The 17,767-nt window shown below is 50.6% G+C and overlaps 1 protein-coding gene across 23 annotated transcripts in view; it reads left to right on the top strand.

The window, feature by feature from the left end:
• CAMK2G (calcium/calmodulin dependent protein kinase II gamma) overlaps nucleotides 1-17,767 on the top strand; it is a 57,912-nt gene that overhangs the window by 18,215 nt on the left and 21,930 nt on the right. For 12 of the 23 annotated variants that reach the window (XM_053922967.2, XM_053922964.2, XM_053922968.2 and 9 more), the window contains exons 4-12: nucleotides 3,629-3,683; nucleotides 4,540-4,605; nucleotides 7,785-7,857; nucleotides 8,008-8,110; nucleotides 8,542-8,625; nucleotides 9,060-9,154; nucleotides 9,691-9,813; nucleotides 13,214-13,297; nucleotides 13,538-13,580. In XM_053922967.2, coding sequence (XP_053778942.1) covers nucleotides 3,629-3,683; nucleotides 4,540-4,605; nucleotides 7,785-7,857; nucleotides 8,008-8,110; nucleotides 8,542-8,625; nucleotides 9,060-9,154; nucleotides 9,691-9,813; nucleotides 13,214-13,297; nucleotides 13,538-13,580 — 726 coding nt within the window. Of the gene's footprint in view, nucleotides 1-3,628; nucleotides 3,684-4,539; nucleotides 4,606-7,784; nucleotides 7,858-8,007; nucleotides 8,111-8,541; nucleotides 8,626-9,059; nucleotides 9,155-9,690; nucleotides 9,814-13,213; nucleotides 13,298-13,537; nucleotides 13,581-16,104; nucleotides 16,168-17,767 lie in introns of all 23 variants that reach the window. The other 11 variants (XM_053922959.2, XM_053922958.2, XM_053922965.2 and 8 more) reach the window with 2 other exon arrangements.

Here is a 17,767-nt window from a genome sequence, read left to right as displayed (position 1 = left end):
CATAGCCTTCATTTTTTCTTCTAATTTGTGACCAAATTCAACCAATTCTGTGAGCTTCCTGATTACCAGTGTTTTGAACTGTGCATCTGATAGGTTGGCTATCTCTTCGTCGCTTAGTAGTATTTTTTCTGGAGCTTTGATCTGTTCTTTCATTTGGGCCCTTTTTTTTTTTGTCTTGGTGCACCTGTTACGTAGTAAGGGGTGGAGCCTTAGGGGTTTACCGGGGCAGGGTAACACTGGTCACTGCTCTGTGATGCTGTATGTGGGGGAGGGGCCCAAGAGGCAACAATGGCACTTGCTCCGCTCTCTGCTGGTTTTCAGTCACTCCCTCCACTACCCACAATCAAATTGGGCCCTTCTGGTGCTGCTTCCTGAGTGGGTGGGCTTGTGTATGTTCTAAGACCCTGTGGGTCTCTCCAACGAACTCTCCAGTGAGGCTGGGAGTTTCTCCTGCTGCTGCCTCAACCCCCACAGGTGTTTTCAGTCAGTGGTTTGAGGCTTTATTTCCCCGCGCTGGAACTCTGGGTTGTGTGGTCTGTCACCTTGTCCACCAGCTGCTGCCTCGCCGGCCAGCTGCAGCTTTGCCCACCTTGCTCCACAATCCGCCACCTTGCTGGGGTCTGCCAGCCCCCGCCTTGCCGCGAGTCCTCTCTGCCCGGCTGCCCATCTCTGCCCCTCCTACCGGTCTGGATGAATGTTTCTTCTTTATCTCCTTGGTTGGCAGACTTCCATACAGTTTGATTTTCTGTCAGTTCTGGTTGTTTTTTGTTTTTAAATTGTTGTTATCCTTCTTTTGGTTGTTCGAGGAGGCACAGTGTGTCTACCTACGCCTCCATCTTGGCCAGAAGTTCAATACCCAGGATCTTAATGTCAGTTTGTTTTGGCATCAAGTCTTACTTCTGCCACTGGGTGTGACCTTGTGTGACTTTCTTTGGAGCCTCAGTTTCCCCTCCTGTTAGATGAGGGTAATAGAAGTACCTGTCCCACAAAGTTAATAGGAGAGTTTAATAAAATAACATGTGTAAAGCACTTGGCACAAGGCCTAGCACATAGAAACGGCTCAAGTAAATGTTAGTTTCTATAATTTGGATCATTATTAACAATCTGCTAGATAGGCTCTTAGAATGGTGAAGTCAAGTTTCTCCTCTTGTTCTCATTCCCTGTTAAATTTCTTTACAAATGGAAAAACAAAAACGATAGCAGATATGGGCCTTCGTTACCTGTCCTCCTTATCTCGGTGGAGCCTGGCTCTGGTGCCTACAGCAAAGCTGTTCTCTGGGCTGGGTGGCCCTGGAGGGTGAGTCTTCCTCCTGTTTCCCCTCCTGGCTTCCTCTCATCTGGGCTCTGTGTGTGGCCTTCCTGGACAAGGGCACGTGCCAGTGACTCCCTGTCTGGGCACAGGCACAGGTGCCCGCACTTTCTGCCCTGTTCTCAGCCCTGCTGTGCTCTGCTGGGGGTGGGGTGGGGTGGGGTGGGGATTGGGGGGAGGCAGGGTAGGTGGCTGGACTCCCCAGGAGTGGTTGTTAGCATCGTACCTGCTGTCCTGTGAGCTCACCACCCTGTTGCTGTTAGTCACCTCTCTAATGAAGCTGGTTTTTAACTTCTGGGACAGCTGATTTCCAGGGGATTATTTGTATTACACACTTTAATGATTTTTAATAGCAAATTTTTAATTAAATGGAAAGTCCTTTTGGAAGCGAGTGAGCAGCAGCCACAGCAGGACTCACTCAGTACGCAGCACTGACGTGGACCAGAGAAGCCCAGTGAGGAGACCGGTAGCAGGGCTTTGGGGGGACCTGCGTCAGTGCACCTGGGTTGGTTAGGGCGGGAAGGAGTCAGGGGCCTGGCTGTAGCTCCTTCCTTCTGTCACCTGCAGGCCTAGAGAAGCAGGAGCTTGTTTGCCCACGGACAGACGAGAACGGTTTGAGGAGGAGTGATTTTAGAAGTACCACCTGCCTTTGATCCCGTTGGTAAATCATAGAAATACTCAGTTTGGAGTGGAATTTGGGGTTGAATAACCAGATCAGATCAACTAAGGTAGGCAACAGGAAGTGTAAACAGTCGCTAGGCCCTGGTTCAAACCCTGGCAGGCCGGAGTCCTCATTTGTCAAGTGAGGAGAACCATGGAGCTCTGGCGATGGCTTAGTGCCTGTATTTTATGTTCCAGCTGATCTTGTTTTGGTGGGAAGGGATGTGAGGAAGGGCCTCAGCCCTGATAAAATGCTCTGACACAGGAATGGAAGCTGTCATTTGGGGGTAGTTGGCAACCTGGGCCAGGCTAAGGGAGAGAAGCGGTGATTTCTTTGTATTTAAGAACCTCACTGGTCAGTTTGATGTCGGGCTATTCCTGAAGTGCCTGTGAGGTGCTCCTGCGACTGCCGGGGTTTGGGGCAAAAGGCAATCAGAGGGAGCCTTTTGGAACTGAGGTTTTCCATTAAGAGAGTTCAGGTGAGGAAAGGGACAGGAACAGCCAGACTGTCAGCCAAAGCATCGCATTGTGTTTGCATTAGAATGATGCTCAGAACTTGGCATTTAACCCAGAGGTGGCTTTGTGGGCAGAAGCTTGAAGAGACCTCAGAAGACATTAGGTTGGTTTTTTGCCCAAGAGCTATGGAGGCGAGGAGTGGGAAGGGATTCTGCTCGCCAGCCTTCTCTTGCAGTTTGTGAGTTGCTGTAGTTTGCTTCACATGGTGGCCTCCCAGGCCCCTCTGGGACACTGTTATAGGTATATTCGTGCATGGTCTCTTTCCCCGGCTCCATTACTTTATTGCCTGGGTGTGGGGGCCACTCCACATGTCTTACAGCAAGCAGCAGCGTAGACCAGTCTTTGGAGACAGACAGAGCTGGATTCACATCTTAACCTACCATATGTTTGGCCTTTGGCGAGACACTCTATGTCCTCCTGTTTCCTCATCTGTAGAATGGGAGTGTCCTCATCTTGTGGTGGTTGTCAGAAATAATAAACTCCTTAAAGGCCTTCCCAAATCTCTGAACCACCTAGCACAGGGTCTGGCACATAGTACACACTCAATAAATGCCTGTAGAATCAGTAATGGATGCAAAGAGGCTTACACAAAGCCTGGCACATAATCAACACTTAATATATAATGGTTCTTGTTGTCTTTGCCTGAACTTGTGTGTTGTCTCCTATGCTCACCATCCGTCATCCTCACTCCACATGCCTTCCTGCTGGGCTCAGCCTCTCCCACTACTTTCCTCCCCTTAATTCTTCTGTTCCCATTTACTCCTCTGAGAGAACTCTCGGGCTCTCCCCTCTTGTCATTCTCTGTTCCCCTGTGCTGAGCATCACTACTGCTACTCTGCATTACACTGTGACACATCATATCCTGTGTCTTGGCCGGGAAGCTTCTCTGTCTTGCCTACATCTGAGGCAGTCGGAGGTGGCGACCAGAGTGCTCACCCTGGGGTCTGTCTGGCTGTCTCTGCTCGGTGGCTGTTTAACCTTGGATTGAGGAGTGCCTGCCCTTCTCCCTGCCACTCCTGCAGGAGACAGCCCACCCCAGGAGGCTGACAGGATGGGGAGAGGGTGGGGCTGCTGAGGAGGAGAGGAAGAGGGTTTCCAGGTTTTCTCTGTTGACTAATGCCTGTCCCGTCTCCTCTCTTTCAGTGCGCCTCCACGACAGTATTTCTGAAGAAGGGTTCCACTACCTCGTGTTTGACCTGTAAGTGCCATTTCTGAGGGTGCGAAGGCCTTTCCCTTCAGCTAGTTCAAAGTGAAGTCTCAGAAAAAGGCCTAAACTGGGTCTTCAGCCTCTGCTAAGGGTCCCTCTCCTTTGCCCAAGGGGAAGAATTTGATTTTGAACTTCCTCTGGTGAGGGGCATGTTGCTGAGGGGTCTCGTTGCTCAGTCAGTGTCTCCCCGGGACCCCAAACCCCAGTTGGCATTGCTGTCGCATTCTGTTCATCAGCATGCCTTGCTCAGGTGCTTGCTTCTTGATTCTTGGTGTGTTATCCTTAGCAGAGAAATGGGATGCAGCTGTTTACATGGCCTTACAAATTCCAAGAACTCGAAGGTAGCTTTTACTAGTTGTAAACTGGGCTCTAATTGGTCTCTCGTCCACTTTGGATGTGGTTTAGTATCTTAAAAGTGGCTTGTCACCTCCTGGAAATGCCTCTTTGGTATTTTCAAGGTTGGATCACTGTCCATTGTCTCATTATTCTTCAAGTAGTGGGTCTCTTCTTTCTGGGCAACTGTATCTTAGTGTTTATGTTGGTCTCAAATCTGTGACTTCCTGAGTAGGTCAATTATTTTCTCTTAGACCCCTGTATATTCATCTTTGCCTGAGTATTAGGCATATGTAGATTATAAAAACAAATGTGCAAGAGGAAGGGAGGGCCCATATTCCCGCAAAGAAAAGCCCTGTGTCGTTGAAGGGTTGATTGTGTTCTGGGCTGTTAGATGAGATGCACACAGAGTTAGGATTTCTTTAAAAGCTGTTCTACATTATGACCTGTTACCTATTGGATGCTGGGGTTGGCCAGCTAGCCTGCCTCCTCTGATCCTCTTTGTTGGTTGCAGTGTTACTGGCGGAGAGCTGTTTGAAGACATCGTGGCCAGAGAATACTACAGTGAGGCTGATGCCAGGTGAGAGGAGGCCCCTGTAGTTCAAGTGTGAGTCTTGGTTATCTTAGGGACCAGGCATTGTGTCTGTTTAAATAGGCTTTGGGGAGGAGCTTGTGTCCAGACAAAGATTTTATAGAACTGGACTCGGGTTGCCTTCTGTGGATGATACAAAAAGTTTAAAATTCAACACTTGCAGGTCAGTTTTTCTTTTAAAGATTTTATTTATGTATTTATTTATTTTTAGAGAGGGAGGGAAACATTGATGTGTGAGAGAAATACCTGCGACCTTTCAGTTTGCAGGCTGGCGCCCGGTCCCCTGAGCCACACCAGCCAGGGCAGTTTGCTGTTGTTGTTGTTTCTGCAAAGCTCTTACAAGTCTCATTTACCCCATCGCCTCAGAAATACCTTTCCTCCTGGCTGGTGTGGCTCAGTGGCTTGAGTGCGGGCCTGCGGACCAAAGGGTCGCCAGTTCAATTCCCAGTCAGGGCACATGCCTGGGTTGTGGGCCAGATCCCCAGTTGGGGGCACGTGAGAGGCAACCACACATTCATGTTTCTCTCCCTCTGTTTCTCAGTCCCTTCCCCTCTAAAAAACAAAAAACATAAAACTAAATAAACAAATAAATAAAACTTAAAAAACGAAAATAAAAAAGAAGTACCTTTCCTTTGCACTACAGTGTATACCTGCAGGCATGCCCACTGGCACTCCTTATCCCCCTCCTTCCCTTTGACAAATTGTGCTGTGTGTAAGGCATTCTGGGAATGATCCAGAGATGGAGAAACACGGTTTACGTCCCAAAGGGTTAATCATCCATCCAGGAACCTTCTGGGGAGATTTCAGTCTTTGTCACATTGTCTTTTGACCACCATAACCAGTCCTAATGTGGGGCTCCTCTGGCTGGAGGACCATTCCTCTGCCACACCTCTTGGCCCCAGGCCCTCCATGGAAGCCCTGGCAGCTCCTTCATGTGACACAGCAGAATTCCTCCCACACCACAGCTCTGGGCGCTTGTTTGGCCTGCCATTCCTGCCTCGGCTCCTCCCCAGCCCAAGTTTTCTGTGAGGGTGATGTCCTTACAACCTGGTTTTGATCATCCTGCCTGCAGCTTCCCTGGCACATGGGCGGCTCCGGCTGCCTCTAGAGAGTGAGGGAGCACAGCTTCCTCACCAATTTCTCAACTGAGAGGCCAGTGTTTGCTGATCAATTTCAGATGCTTCAGCCTCAGGAAAAATTCTCAAGTGGGGAGATGGATTCCAGTGCCAGCAGGGGAGGACCAGGCTGTGGGATGGGAGGAGGTGGTGATAGCTCAGGGAGTCAGGCGGGGAGGAGGGAGAGCTGGGGGGGTGGTGTGACTGTACCAGTGGGCTTGGCCTGGCTCTGCTGGGACACTTCGCACTTTTGCCATTTTTGGCCAGAAGGCTCTCCCTGCTAGCCTGGCTCTGTTCTAATTATACATTTCTGTGGGGACTCGCCTCTTCAGCTCAGTCTTAACGTCTCTTTGGCCTACTCTTGGGCTGTATCCTATAATGTCTGTAGGGAGGTTGGAGCCTCATAAGCCTCTTTGGCTCTTGTGGAAGCTTGAGTATCAGATTTTCAGGAAGGAATAATAAGCCCAGGTCCCCAAGCCCAGTGCCCCCAGACACTGCAAGCCTGCTCCATGTACCCAGTAGTACCTTCGGCCGAGGCTCCATTCTCTAGGCCAGGATTCTTCAGCCTCGACAGCACTGACATTTGGGACCAGGTAATTTTTTGTCGTGAAACACCCCCTCCACCCCCGTGTGTTGTAGAGATTTAGAAGCACCCTGGCCTCTACCTACTAGATGCCAGTATACTCCTCTCAGCTGTGACAACCAGAAGTGTCTCCAGGCATTGCCAGATGTCCCTTGGGAGGGAAAATTGTCCCCCAGTTTTCACCACTGCTCTACGCTGCCAACATCGTCTGCCAAGAGTCTGACGGGGAGTGGGGCAGGGTGGCATGGATGTCGGGTGGCCTAATTCAGGCGTCAGCCCCGACAGTTAACATACACACACTTACTAAACTCTGGATGGTTTCAGCCTAATTACCTACAGAAAGACCGTCCATTGTGTTAGTATGAATATTTTAAAACTTAGATAATCTTCCACATTTTTATTTTAACATTGTTCATTATTAATGGCCTATAACCACAATAAATTATGAGAAATCTTTTTTAAAAATCATCATGAATGTGATTCCATCCTATTTGTCTTTTTCTATGCAAAATCAAAATCAGAAATACTCCTTAGGGTTCCTGGCCAGTGTGACTCAGTTGGTTGGAGTGTGGTCCCATGAACCAAAGGGTTGTGGGTTCGATTCCCGGTCAGAGCACATGCCTAGATTGTGGGTTTGATCCCCGGCTAGGGCACGTATGAAAGGCAGCCAATCGGTTTCTCTCACGTCAATGTTTCTCTCCCTTCCTCTCCCTCCCTTCCCCTCTCTCTCTATAAAAATCAATAAGCATGTCCTCAGGTGAGGATAAAAAAATTTAAGGAAAAAAAGAAAGAAAAGAAATACTCCTTAGTACCCTGTTTGGACCCCTCTTAAGTATTACATTGTTTCTTAAAGGTGTCTGTGTGCTCATCTTCCATCCCCTACTAGGTGGCAGGGTGGGCACTGGGTCGTATTCATCTTTATAGCCTGTGTGGTGCCAAGCACAGTAAAGCCCGATGCCTACGTGAAGACGCTCAATAAATGTTCAAATAAACATGCGTGCACCCACCCCAAAACAACTCAGGTTTGGTTGGATTCTCCTGCCTAAGTTGCCACCACAAGCCTCTTCTAACACAGAGTTACAATAGGGAAAAAGAGAAGCAAGGAAGGGATTGGATGGTTCCCCCCCGCCCTCAGGGGTCTGAGGTGTCTCTAATATCTTGGAAATAGAGTGGAGTGCATTGGGCCTTTACAGTCTAAGGAGGCATGGTGGACTCTGGCGGACCCTGTTCTAGTTGCTCCTCTGCTGTTATCTAGTGGGAGACTCTGGACAAACCACTTAATGTACCTGGGACTCAGTTTCTTCTTCTGTAAAATAGGGTGAACTGGACGATATCCAGAGTCTGAGGTTCTAACGTACTGTTCAATGATTTTCTGTGAATGTGAGTTATGTGCTTGAGTTTACAGCATGTGGTTGTGAAGGAGGTGGTTTAAGCATGCACTGGCATTTCTTTTTCTTCTGCTTTTGCAGCCACTGTATACATCAGATTCTGGAGAGCGTTAACCACATCCACCAGCACGACATCGTCCACCGAGACCTGAAGGTACTCTTCAGGCTCCCCCTTTGCCTCCTGCTTGTGGGGTGTTATTGCCACCTAGTGCCAGATGGTGGTACTGCGAGGGCCCACCCAAACTAGGCTCCCTCTGGGCCTAGGGGTGGGGGCCTCACAAGGTTCTGTCTTTTCCTCATACAGCCTGAGAACCTGCTGCTGGCGAGTAAATGCAAGGGTGCCGCAGTTAAGCTGGCTGATTTTGGCCTAGCCATCGAAGTACAGGGAGAGCAGCAGGCTTGGTTTGGTAAGAGTGACCCTGTCTTCCTGGAATGCAGCCCCCGCCCTTCCTCCTTTTCCTGATCTGCCTTCCTCTTTCGGAACTAGAAGCCAGATCCTTAATGGTCCTGGCCTCCTCAGAGACTGGAGGAGAGGGAGCGTGCAGAGCTCCCCTCTGGCCCTACATGACTCAATACAGTGAGCCTAGCTGTTGTCAGTACTGCGGTCTTGCTGCCTCTGGGGAGGATGGGGAGTTCCTGGTAGGCACATGGACTTGCCCTATGATTTAGATTCCGGGCACGACAAGCATCTGAGCCTGTCATCTCTTGCTGCCCATGTGCTGAGAGCTTATGTAGCAAAAGCATCAGAAGTGAGGAGGGACTTGGGGAACATTGCTGCTGTGGATTTACTGAGAGAGAAAGTGGGTTCAGTGTGCCTCCACCCTCTCTTCTGCTACAGGTTTTGCTGGCACCCCAGGTTACTTGTCCCCTGAGGTCTTGAGGAAAGATCCTTATGGAAAACCTGTGGATATCTGGGCCTGCGGTAAGCCCATTCCACACTCTCAGCTGTTCGGTGTTAAGGGCCCTTGACTTCAAGTGGTGGCGAGAAAAAGGCATCGCTGTTCTCTGTGGGTCCCACAAGTGTCTGGAGTATGTGCAACCACGTGCCCCTGGGATGGCTGTTCCCTCATACCCACTCTCCGAATACCCGATGTATTCTATGCCATCCTTTTTGAAGAGGGATTTGCCCACACCTTAAAGGGTATGTTGTGCTTAAAGAAATCCCTGACGTGGCCTGGTGTCATGGGGATTGCAGCATAGCAGGAAGGGCTAGCGGCACAGCGTTGTTGGCTGATACCCACTTCTATCTCTGGTATGGCCCTTGACCTCCTGGGTGGCTCTGAGCCCTGTGAGGCTTTTCTCAGTTTCTCAGCAGAGTAGGTGACTCACCCCAGTGACCTGGGTTCTGTCTCATAGGAGTCATCCTGTATATTCTCCTGGTGGGATATCCTCCCTTCTGGGATGAGGATCAACACAAGCTGTATCAGCAGATCAAGGCTGGAGCCTATGATGTAAGAACTGCTTTGTTCCCACTCTGTGGGCTCTGTGCAAGGGAGAAGGTGGGATGCAAGGAGGGTCGGGGACTTTGAGGGCCCAGGGACGGGCATGTAATTCTTACCACCCACTATCCCAGGGAGCAACTTTTCTGCACAGCCATTCTTAGTATCTGTAAAGTCAGGGAGCTCACTGAAACTCTTGGGCACGGAGGTGTGATGTGCTGCAAACATAGGGACGAGGTCTGGAAGCTCCCTCCACTGCTGTAGGGCCTCGGGCACATCGCTGACTCACTCCAGCCAGCTGCTGGAGCCCCTTCCTGCTCTCATCTTACGTTCTGGCATTCTAACTGTGATTGCTCAGTCTCCCTTTCCTGGTCTTCAAGTTGACACAGGTGCTGGGATACCCCAGGGCTCCTCTAACTCTCTGCCTCTCAGCTTTAGGTAGCCCAGAGTATCCCGCTGCTAGGAGTTGGGGTGAAGACAGAGCCTACCTTTCAGGGTGTGAGGCTCATAAATTTCATATTCCTTCTTCCCCTGTTTCCGCTCCTTAGTTCCCATCCCCAGAGTGGGATACAGTGACCCCCGAAGCCAAGAACTTGATCAACCAGATGCTGACCATAAACCCTGCAAAACGTATCACAGCTGACCAGGCTCTCAAGCATCCATGGGTCTGCGTAAGTGTCCCCACCAAGATAGAGGGATGTCAGCCCTCAGTGTGCCCATAGTGCCCTCCTTACCCTTCTTTTTATGAGCAGAGAATAATTATTCTGGGCCCTGAGCAAGGATTCATCAGAAAGGGTGGGGCTGGGGGGGCCCAGGGTCAATAAACATCACCAGGAAGGATTCAGGGAGGCAGGTGGGGCTAACTGGCTTCTACCTGTCTCTCTCCCACTCCCTTGTCAGGTGTGATTTAATTCTGATCTTGAGGAGGGCGGAGATTGACCTTTACAGACTCTAGGTAATTGAAATAGAAGGCAGCTGGCAGAGCCCAAAGTGAATTGCCAGGCTTAAGGTACATATTCAGACTTCAGCTCTCACACAGCTCTAATGGAAATGAAACCAAGACTCAAAGAAACAAAAGGGGCCTCTGAACAATTAAAAACAGCACCCTGAAGTTCAGTCATAAAGCTCACCTTGGGAGAGCCCTCTAGGCTACCAACGTGGGTCAACATACTCTGTTTTTATCTGGCAAGCTGAAATATCTGTTCTCGAGCAGAGGATCTGCTACAGTTAGGCCTTCTGACAGCCGTGATGCATTTATGTATCATTCCCGTGTTCACTGAATGCCGCTTTGGTGCCCGTCACCATGTGGAGGCTGGAGATACAAAGATGGATGAGGCCTGGTCCCTTCCCCCAAAGATCTCAAAGATTATCTAGGGAGACAGGCACTCAGACAGACAAACAGCAATGTGACAAGTACATAAAAGAATCTAATGAGTGCTTAGGTGCACCTGCAGTCCTTGATGGCAATGGGATTACTGAGGGCTGCATAGAGGAGGTGACTTCGTCTGGTTCTTGACAGGCGACTAGGAGTTCCTCAGGATGATAGCCTGCAGACAGGGGTTCGCTTGGGCCAGGGTGAGAGGCCACGGGAGATTGTAGCGAGTTTAAGGCGCGTTTGTTTGGTTATAGACGAATATATGGCCACAGAAATGCAAGAGAATGAAGCCCATGTAAGTTTCTACATAAGGAGTTTGGGTTTTATTCTGAAAACATAGGGAACCATTTGTAATTAAGAAAGAACACTTTGGAAGCTGTGTAGAAAATGAGATTGAAAGGCAAAGAGGCTGTAGGCCAGAGAGCTCAGGGAGTAGTCATAATTGTCTAAGCCAGGGGTGTCAAACTCATTTCCACCGGGGGCCACATCAGCCTTGCAGTTGCCTTCAAAGGGCCAAATGTAATTTTAGGACTGTATAAATGTAACTTAAGTAGGGGCAAGGAGCTCGGCACTGCCACCAGGTAGAAACAAGGTGCCGGGCCAGATAAAACAAGGTGGAGGGCCGGATTCGGCCCGCGGGCCTTGTGTTTGCCACCTGTGGTGTAAGCAAAGCCGGGTGAGGTCTCAGCTAAGGGCAATGATATAGTGGGCAGTATGGCAAGAAGAGGACAAATTTGAGATATTTGGGAGATAGACCCAAAAGAACTTAGTAACCAGCTGGATTTGGGGAGTAGAGAGGGTTCTGTGGGCACTGCCACGTTTTGAGTTGGTAACTGATGGAGGGTGGTACCCTTCACTGACCCGGAAAAAAACCTGGAGGAGGACCCAGTTTGTGAGAAAGTATGATGATTTTAGTTTCATACATTTTGAATTACGGTGTCTAAGACCTTCCACTAGAGACATTCAGTGGGTAGTTAGAAATATGGCTCTAGAGGTTAGAAAAGTAAAAAACTGGAAATGCAGGTTGTCTGCATAGGTAGTGTTGCAGCTGTAGAAATAGACGGGATTACTGCTATGCTGATTGAATTTTTGCTCTGGGCTTGTATAAGAGAAGAGATGGCCACTAAACCTCAGCATAAACCTCATGACAGAGTTAGAGGAGCCTGCAAGCGGGACTGAGAATGAGAGCTTCCGTTGTAGAAGGTGGAGCAGGAGCAAGGGGTCCTAAGAAACGGGGGTGGGGGTCGTCTCAGTAAGGGAGCATCTGTAATCAGATGCTTCAGAGAGTCCGTGATAAAGACAGAAAAGAGTCCATTGGCTCCAACCAGTTAAGAGGCCATGGTTTTGTTATTTTTACCAATAGAGGCAGTGGAGTGAGAGAGACTGATGTAGCCTGTTTGCAGAGAGGTGAAGAGCTAATGGGGGTGAAGGGAGAAAGAAATGGTGCAACTTAGAGAGGACAGACGGGTGAGGGGAGTTTTCAAACTTTTGTTTAAGGAGAGGCTTGACTATAATGTAGAGAATGCAGAGAATATATTGGGAGTAAAGGGTTGAAATGTTAGCTGATTGAGGAAGCAAAGGTTTTAACAGCTGAATGAGACAGGGACTCCCAAGCCCAGGTTGGGGGCTCAGCACTGGATATGAGGACGATGCTGCTGAGACCCAGGTGGGTGAAAGTCAGCTTGAGGGTGGGGCTGTTGAAGTTGAGGTTCCGTCTTGATGAGCTTTCCTTTCCCTTTGTGGAGAAGTTTACGCTCTGGAGGAGGAGGTGAAATAAGAGAGAAGATTGGGAGAGGTGTTTTGGGATCCATGAAAGGGAGCAGGTCCAGGATGTGGGGAACAGTGCAGGGTGGCCCCGTGGGCTTGTGGGCACCAGACTGCACGTGATAGGATTTATGTTTCCAGCCAGCTGGCCAAGGCAGCAACAGCAAAGGGAGGTGGTGAGGAACTTAAAATGGGCACTCAAGAATTGGGGGAGTATCACGTTCTGGGGGTCATTTTGCGGGCCTCACTCTCCACTACCCTATATATCTCAGTAGCCCCTGAGGACACCACTGTGCTGTACTGTGTTGTAACTGAGTCTCTTTTGGCTGACGCTGAGTCATCAAGGAGATGTGTATCATGTCCAGTGGCCTCTGTTTAAGGAGGAAGGAAGTTAGCAGTCATACAGTGAAGAAAAATTCCCTTCCTAAATGATCAAAAGAAGTGATGCTTCAGGGTAAAGTTCCTTAGCTTCTCAGATCACAGCTTCTTTTAGGTCCTTGTGGGGTATGTTAGGAGGAGTTCCCTGGAAGGAATGAAGGTTCTCTGTGGAGAGCAGGAGCCCTGCCTGTCCTCATGCTCAGGGTCTGGAACTCTGTAGGTGCTCAGTGACAGTTGCTGAAGGAGCGCCTGCATGAAGGTCACAACACGCAGGACACTCTCTGAGTCCCTCACCTCCGTTTCCCAGAGGGGATGAGAGTGCTCTCTCAGGCCCCCTCCTCAAATAGGGTGGTGTTTTCATGTTCAGATTCTTGTCCTTACATAACCTTGAGTTTCGGGTAGTACTTTTATTTTAAAAGCATTTTCATATCTGTGACCTCATTTTATCTTCTGAGCAACTCTGGTGGCTGAGTGCCTGGCCATCATTGCTGGGACTATGGTGGGGGGACGAGAATCTGGTTGGGGGCTCACAGGTGTCTCTGTCTGGCTTCCAGCAACGGTCCACAGTGGCATCCATGATGCATCGTCAAGAGACTGTGGAGTGCTTGCGCAAGTTCAATGCCCGGAGAAAACTGAAGGTGAGTCTTGCCTTCTGGCTGCTAGTGCCCTGAAGCCGTACCTTTTGACAGTCACCCCCTGCCCCATCACAGAGGGAAGCTATCCCCCCTGGCTGGGGCTGAGCAATGAAAGGTGCACATATTGGGGGTCTCAAGGGACTTGATGTCCTCAGGCTCTAGCCAGCAGCTGCCCTCTGCCTGAGACCAGGCGATGCTTTCCTAGAGTCAGATTGAATTCACAAGATCCTCTTCTTTCCCCAGGGTGCCATCCTCACGACCATGCTTGTTTCCAGGAACTTTTCAGGTATGTTTTCCCAGCTGTGCAATTTAATGCTACTGAGGTGAGTGGGTCAGAACAAGGTGTTGCCATATGCTGCCATCCTGGTGCTGGGTGTCTTGGCAACACCTGGACCCAAGATGATGAGGATCCCGCTGCTGCTGGGTCCTATAACCTGACATTCTGGAGGGATTTACTTGGGTTCAAGTTTATGAGCTCTGCTCCCTAGAATCTTCCAAGGAGTAGCCTGTCTGGCCTCCCATTGACCTTATCTCTGGGAATTCTTATTTAATTTTCTGAGGAACTCTCAGCACTTGAAGAGGTTAGCTCATCTCTGGGGTGTTGGAGGAAGTGCTGGGGAAAAGAGAGATGAGATGCAGTGAATCTTCTAGTCCCCACCAGGAATTTGCAGACCGGGATGATCTCTACTTCATTGTGTCCAAGGAGAGATGACTAATAGAAATTATTCAGAGGTTTGAACCTTTTACAACAACTGTGTTGCAAATATTCTCTGTGATAGTAGCTGTAAAAGTGGAAAAAATAGAGACTAGCAGGATGGAGGGAAAGGCACTTACTTAAATTTGCATGAGGAATTAGGAGAGCTGGGACCAGTAATTTGCAAATCACACTTGACACTTCTTTTTAAGATGCAAGACACTCCACCTCCTCCCCACCCGGCCCCCTCCCGCACTCCCATCATTGTTTGCCCTCAATTGGGAAGCACAGTGGCTTTTCTGTGAGAAAAAGATTAATGTCAGAACTAACTGAAGACAGTTCTCTTCTCTGCTTTCCTTTTTCCCTGGCCTTCCCTCCCCCTGACCCCCGGCCCCACTGTTTTGGTTCAAGACCCCCTGCTGTCATTCTGATAACAAGCCTGCTCCCTCGCTTTCCTTCTGCACTGCTGTGGAGAGGGGCTTGTGTGGGAGGCTCGGGGAGCAGCCACTCTGGGAGAGGTTGCTCCCTAGAGCTGAGTCCCAATGGGCTCGTCTGTGTTGGTTGCGGTAACCTAAAGCCCCGGCTCTGAGGAAGCCACAGGTGAGAGGACATGGGCCTCCTGAGCCCTAACCCAAGTGAGAGCTGCAGGGCCCTGGAGGGTCAGGACTGGAGACCAAGCCAGGGGAGTGTCCCACCTCAGGCCATCCTCTTGGCCCTGGTTTGGGGCTCGTTCTTGGGTTGTGGGTACCCATGAGGGCAAGTCCAAGGTCCTGGGTTCACTGCTCACAAATGAGAGCAGGAGGGCACAGCCAGCTGCCTCCAACAGGGGTGGAGCTAAAGTCCCACATCGTACTTCTTGTCTTCTAATTGCTTGTAGCGTCCACTTTCTTGGTTTAAGAGCCTTTTTTAGGACGCTCAAGGGTATTGTGTGCTGACCCTAGAATGGCGGTCTGTTCCCTCTCAGAGTGGAAGGAATGTGAAGACAGGCTACTGGGAAATCGATAGCATGTGCCCCACCCCATGGCCTCAGGCCTCTGCATCAACCTATCCCCATCGTGTCAGGAAATCAGTCTCATTAGAACAAAGCACCTTCACTAATCCCTAAAGAGCCTCCTGTCCTTGCTGCCCAGACCTCATCTGGCCTTTGCATTCACTTTGCTCTGGGTCAGAGGAGGAAAAAAAAAATACTGCCAGCACTCCAGGATGACCTTTTCTGCCCTGACTCTAGGACAGATGAGGATAGCCTATCTCCAGAAGCTTCTGCAGAAAGCTGTGTGTACAGGTATAATCCAGAAGGAAGGTCACCTGTGCGTTTCTGTGGGAACAGCTAGGATGTTTGCTGAGTTGATCCCAAATGAGTGTAGCTTAGCTGGGAACTCTGGCAGTTTGGCTAATGGTGAAATCAGGGCTTCTAGAATGTGTTGCTTCAGCAGCCTTTGTCTTCTTTCTGGGGCCTCATTTCTTGGGCATCTTACCCTTGCAACACTGAGAAATACTGGCTCTCTTCCTGAAAGAGAGGAAGCAACCTGTCTCTAAGGAGCGAGCAGACATGGAACATCAGTGAACGTGGCTGCAGGAGGGCCGTGGACCCTTCCTGGGCCCTGAGTGCCAGTCTCTCTATTGTTTGGAATGTGGCCCGAGGAAAGGGCTGCCCTCTGCTCTGGGCTCTCTGAAAATGTCCTCACTTAGGCCCCTTAGAGAGGGAGGTTGGAAAGTGGGGCTCAGTTTCCTCATGGTCTCATGCTAGGGCTGGACTATCTCAGAAAGGACACAGCCTTTCACCGATTCAGGCTTTTCCCTGGAGACCCTCATGTGAGGTGGTCACAGGGCAGGTACTGAGCCATTTCCACCAAGCCGAGCCGTGGCATTCCCTCCGCCCCATCTGAGCCCAGTTCTCTCAAGTCCCCAGACTGCTGCAGGGCTGGCTGCACCTGTTCCTCAGCCTGCCCCCAGCGCCTTCGCTCCCCCAGCTCGGCTGGCTTGGCCACGCCGCCTGGACCCTGCTGTGCGTGGGCAGCCAGCGGGTTCCTGCGCCTCGTGCTGGGGCATGCTCGCTGCTGACTGGCCCGCGTGGCTTTGCGGCAGCTCTGTGCACTGAGAGATTGTATCCCCTCAGTTGGCAGGCAGAGCTCCGCCCCCGCCTCGCCTGCCGCGAGCGCCGCCGGCTTGGCCGGGCAAGGTACGTGGCATGAGTCCTCCCCGACCGCCTGCCTCGGCTCCCTGCCACCCCACCAGGAGGGCCAGCATGCCAGGCCCACTCACCAGGGAGGCGAGTCCCATGCTTGCGGGCTGAGATGGGCATGCCGGACGGACCACCTAACTTGGCATCTGCGAGCGCATTGGTGTTACGGAGCCCCCTAACCAGCCATGCATGCTGGGCGCTTGCCAACTCTCAGGAGGCAATAGCCTGGGGACATGGAGCTGGGCAGCAGGAGGCTTTCCTCCAGATGGCCTGAGAACTCGGCCTCCCTGTGAGGCTGCGGCTAAAGGTGGGCCCAGCCACATCCCTGGGCGCGCTAGGACTCGGCTTCAACAGCACTGTTGGAGACCCCACCGAGGAAGCCACGCCCCTCAAAATTGTGAAGTCTGGCATTTGAGGCCTTCAGGCTGACAGGCTATAGAGCGCAGAAGCTGTGGAGACAGTGTCCCTGGGTTTGGATCCTGGCCCTGCCACACCCTGACCGAGCCACATCAGCTCTCCCAGCCTTGGTTTTCTCATCTCTCCAGTGGGGCTAATAAAGTATCACGGTGATGATTACAGGCTCTCCTCCTGCCTGTCCAAGACAGCTTGTAAAAAATCCTGATGCTGCACTCCACCCGAGACAGACAAAATAAGAATCCCCACAGCATGGGATAGGCATAGCATTTTTTTTAAGCCCCCCAAGTGATTCTGATGGGCAGTTGGAGTTGAGAACTCTGATGTATGTAAAGCACTTAACACAGGTGGTGGTCAGGCATAGTAGTAAATACATTAAAAACATAACTTTCCAATCATCCTAGCATGACTGGAAGTAGAGCCAAAGGCCATTTTGGGGGAATCAGAACTCTTGTGATGGAAGGACCCCTATTCACACTATAGGGAGATGGGACCCAGCGTGGGTCTGAATGCCGACCTGAAGGCAAGAGTGGCGGCAGCAGCAGTGACAGCAGTTAGCACTGAGTACTTGCTGGGGGCCAAGCACTCTGCTTAGTGCTTTTCATGCGTGATCCCACCAGGTCCCCATCATTGGGCCTATGACCCAGGCCCTGTTTTATCCCATTTTGTAAATTAAAAAACAAAACAAAACAAGTTCAGAGAGGTTAAATAACTCACTCAAGGTCACACAGCCAGCAAATGGTAGAACTAAGATGCAAACCCAGTGAGGACCAGTGGATCAGACAGTTGGGCTGATTCCATGTCCTCGTGCCTCCCAGACTCTTCCCGTCTACTTTCTGCCACCAGCCTTCCCGCACAGAGCTCATCAGCCTTGAGCATCAGTCACCCTGTGCTGGCTAGAATCTGTTTACCTTGTTATTCTGCCCAGTCCTTCTGCTTGGTGGGTTCAGAGAGTGGACTCTGAGGAAAGGGTGGCAGACAGGACCCAGCAAACCTGGTGAGGACCTGCCCAGTCAAGGCTTCATCCCCTGGCAAAACCCTCCTGTAGGTGGTCCTGGTCTCTGTGTCTGTGTCTGTTTGTCCTCACGTATGGTCTCTTTCGTGAACTGTGACACTCTTGTTTCTTGAGAACACTCAGGAGATGTCTTGCATCCTTCCAGCTTATCCATCCTGAGAATCTCCA

The sequence above is a fragment of the Desmodus rotundus genome, chromosome 4, assembly GCF_022682495.2.
Source record: "Desmodus rotundus isolate HL8 chromosome 4, HLdesRot8A.1, whole genome shotgun sequence".
Lineage (NCBI taxonomy): Eukaryota > Metazoa > Chordata > Mammalia > Chiroptera > Phyllostomidae > Desmodus > Desmodus rotundus.
This window is presented reverse-complemented; position numbering and strand designations above follow the sequence as displayed.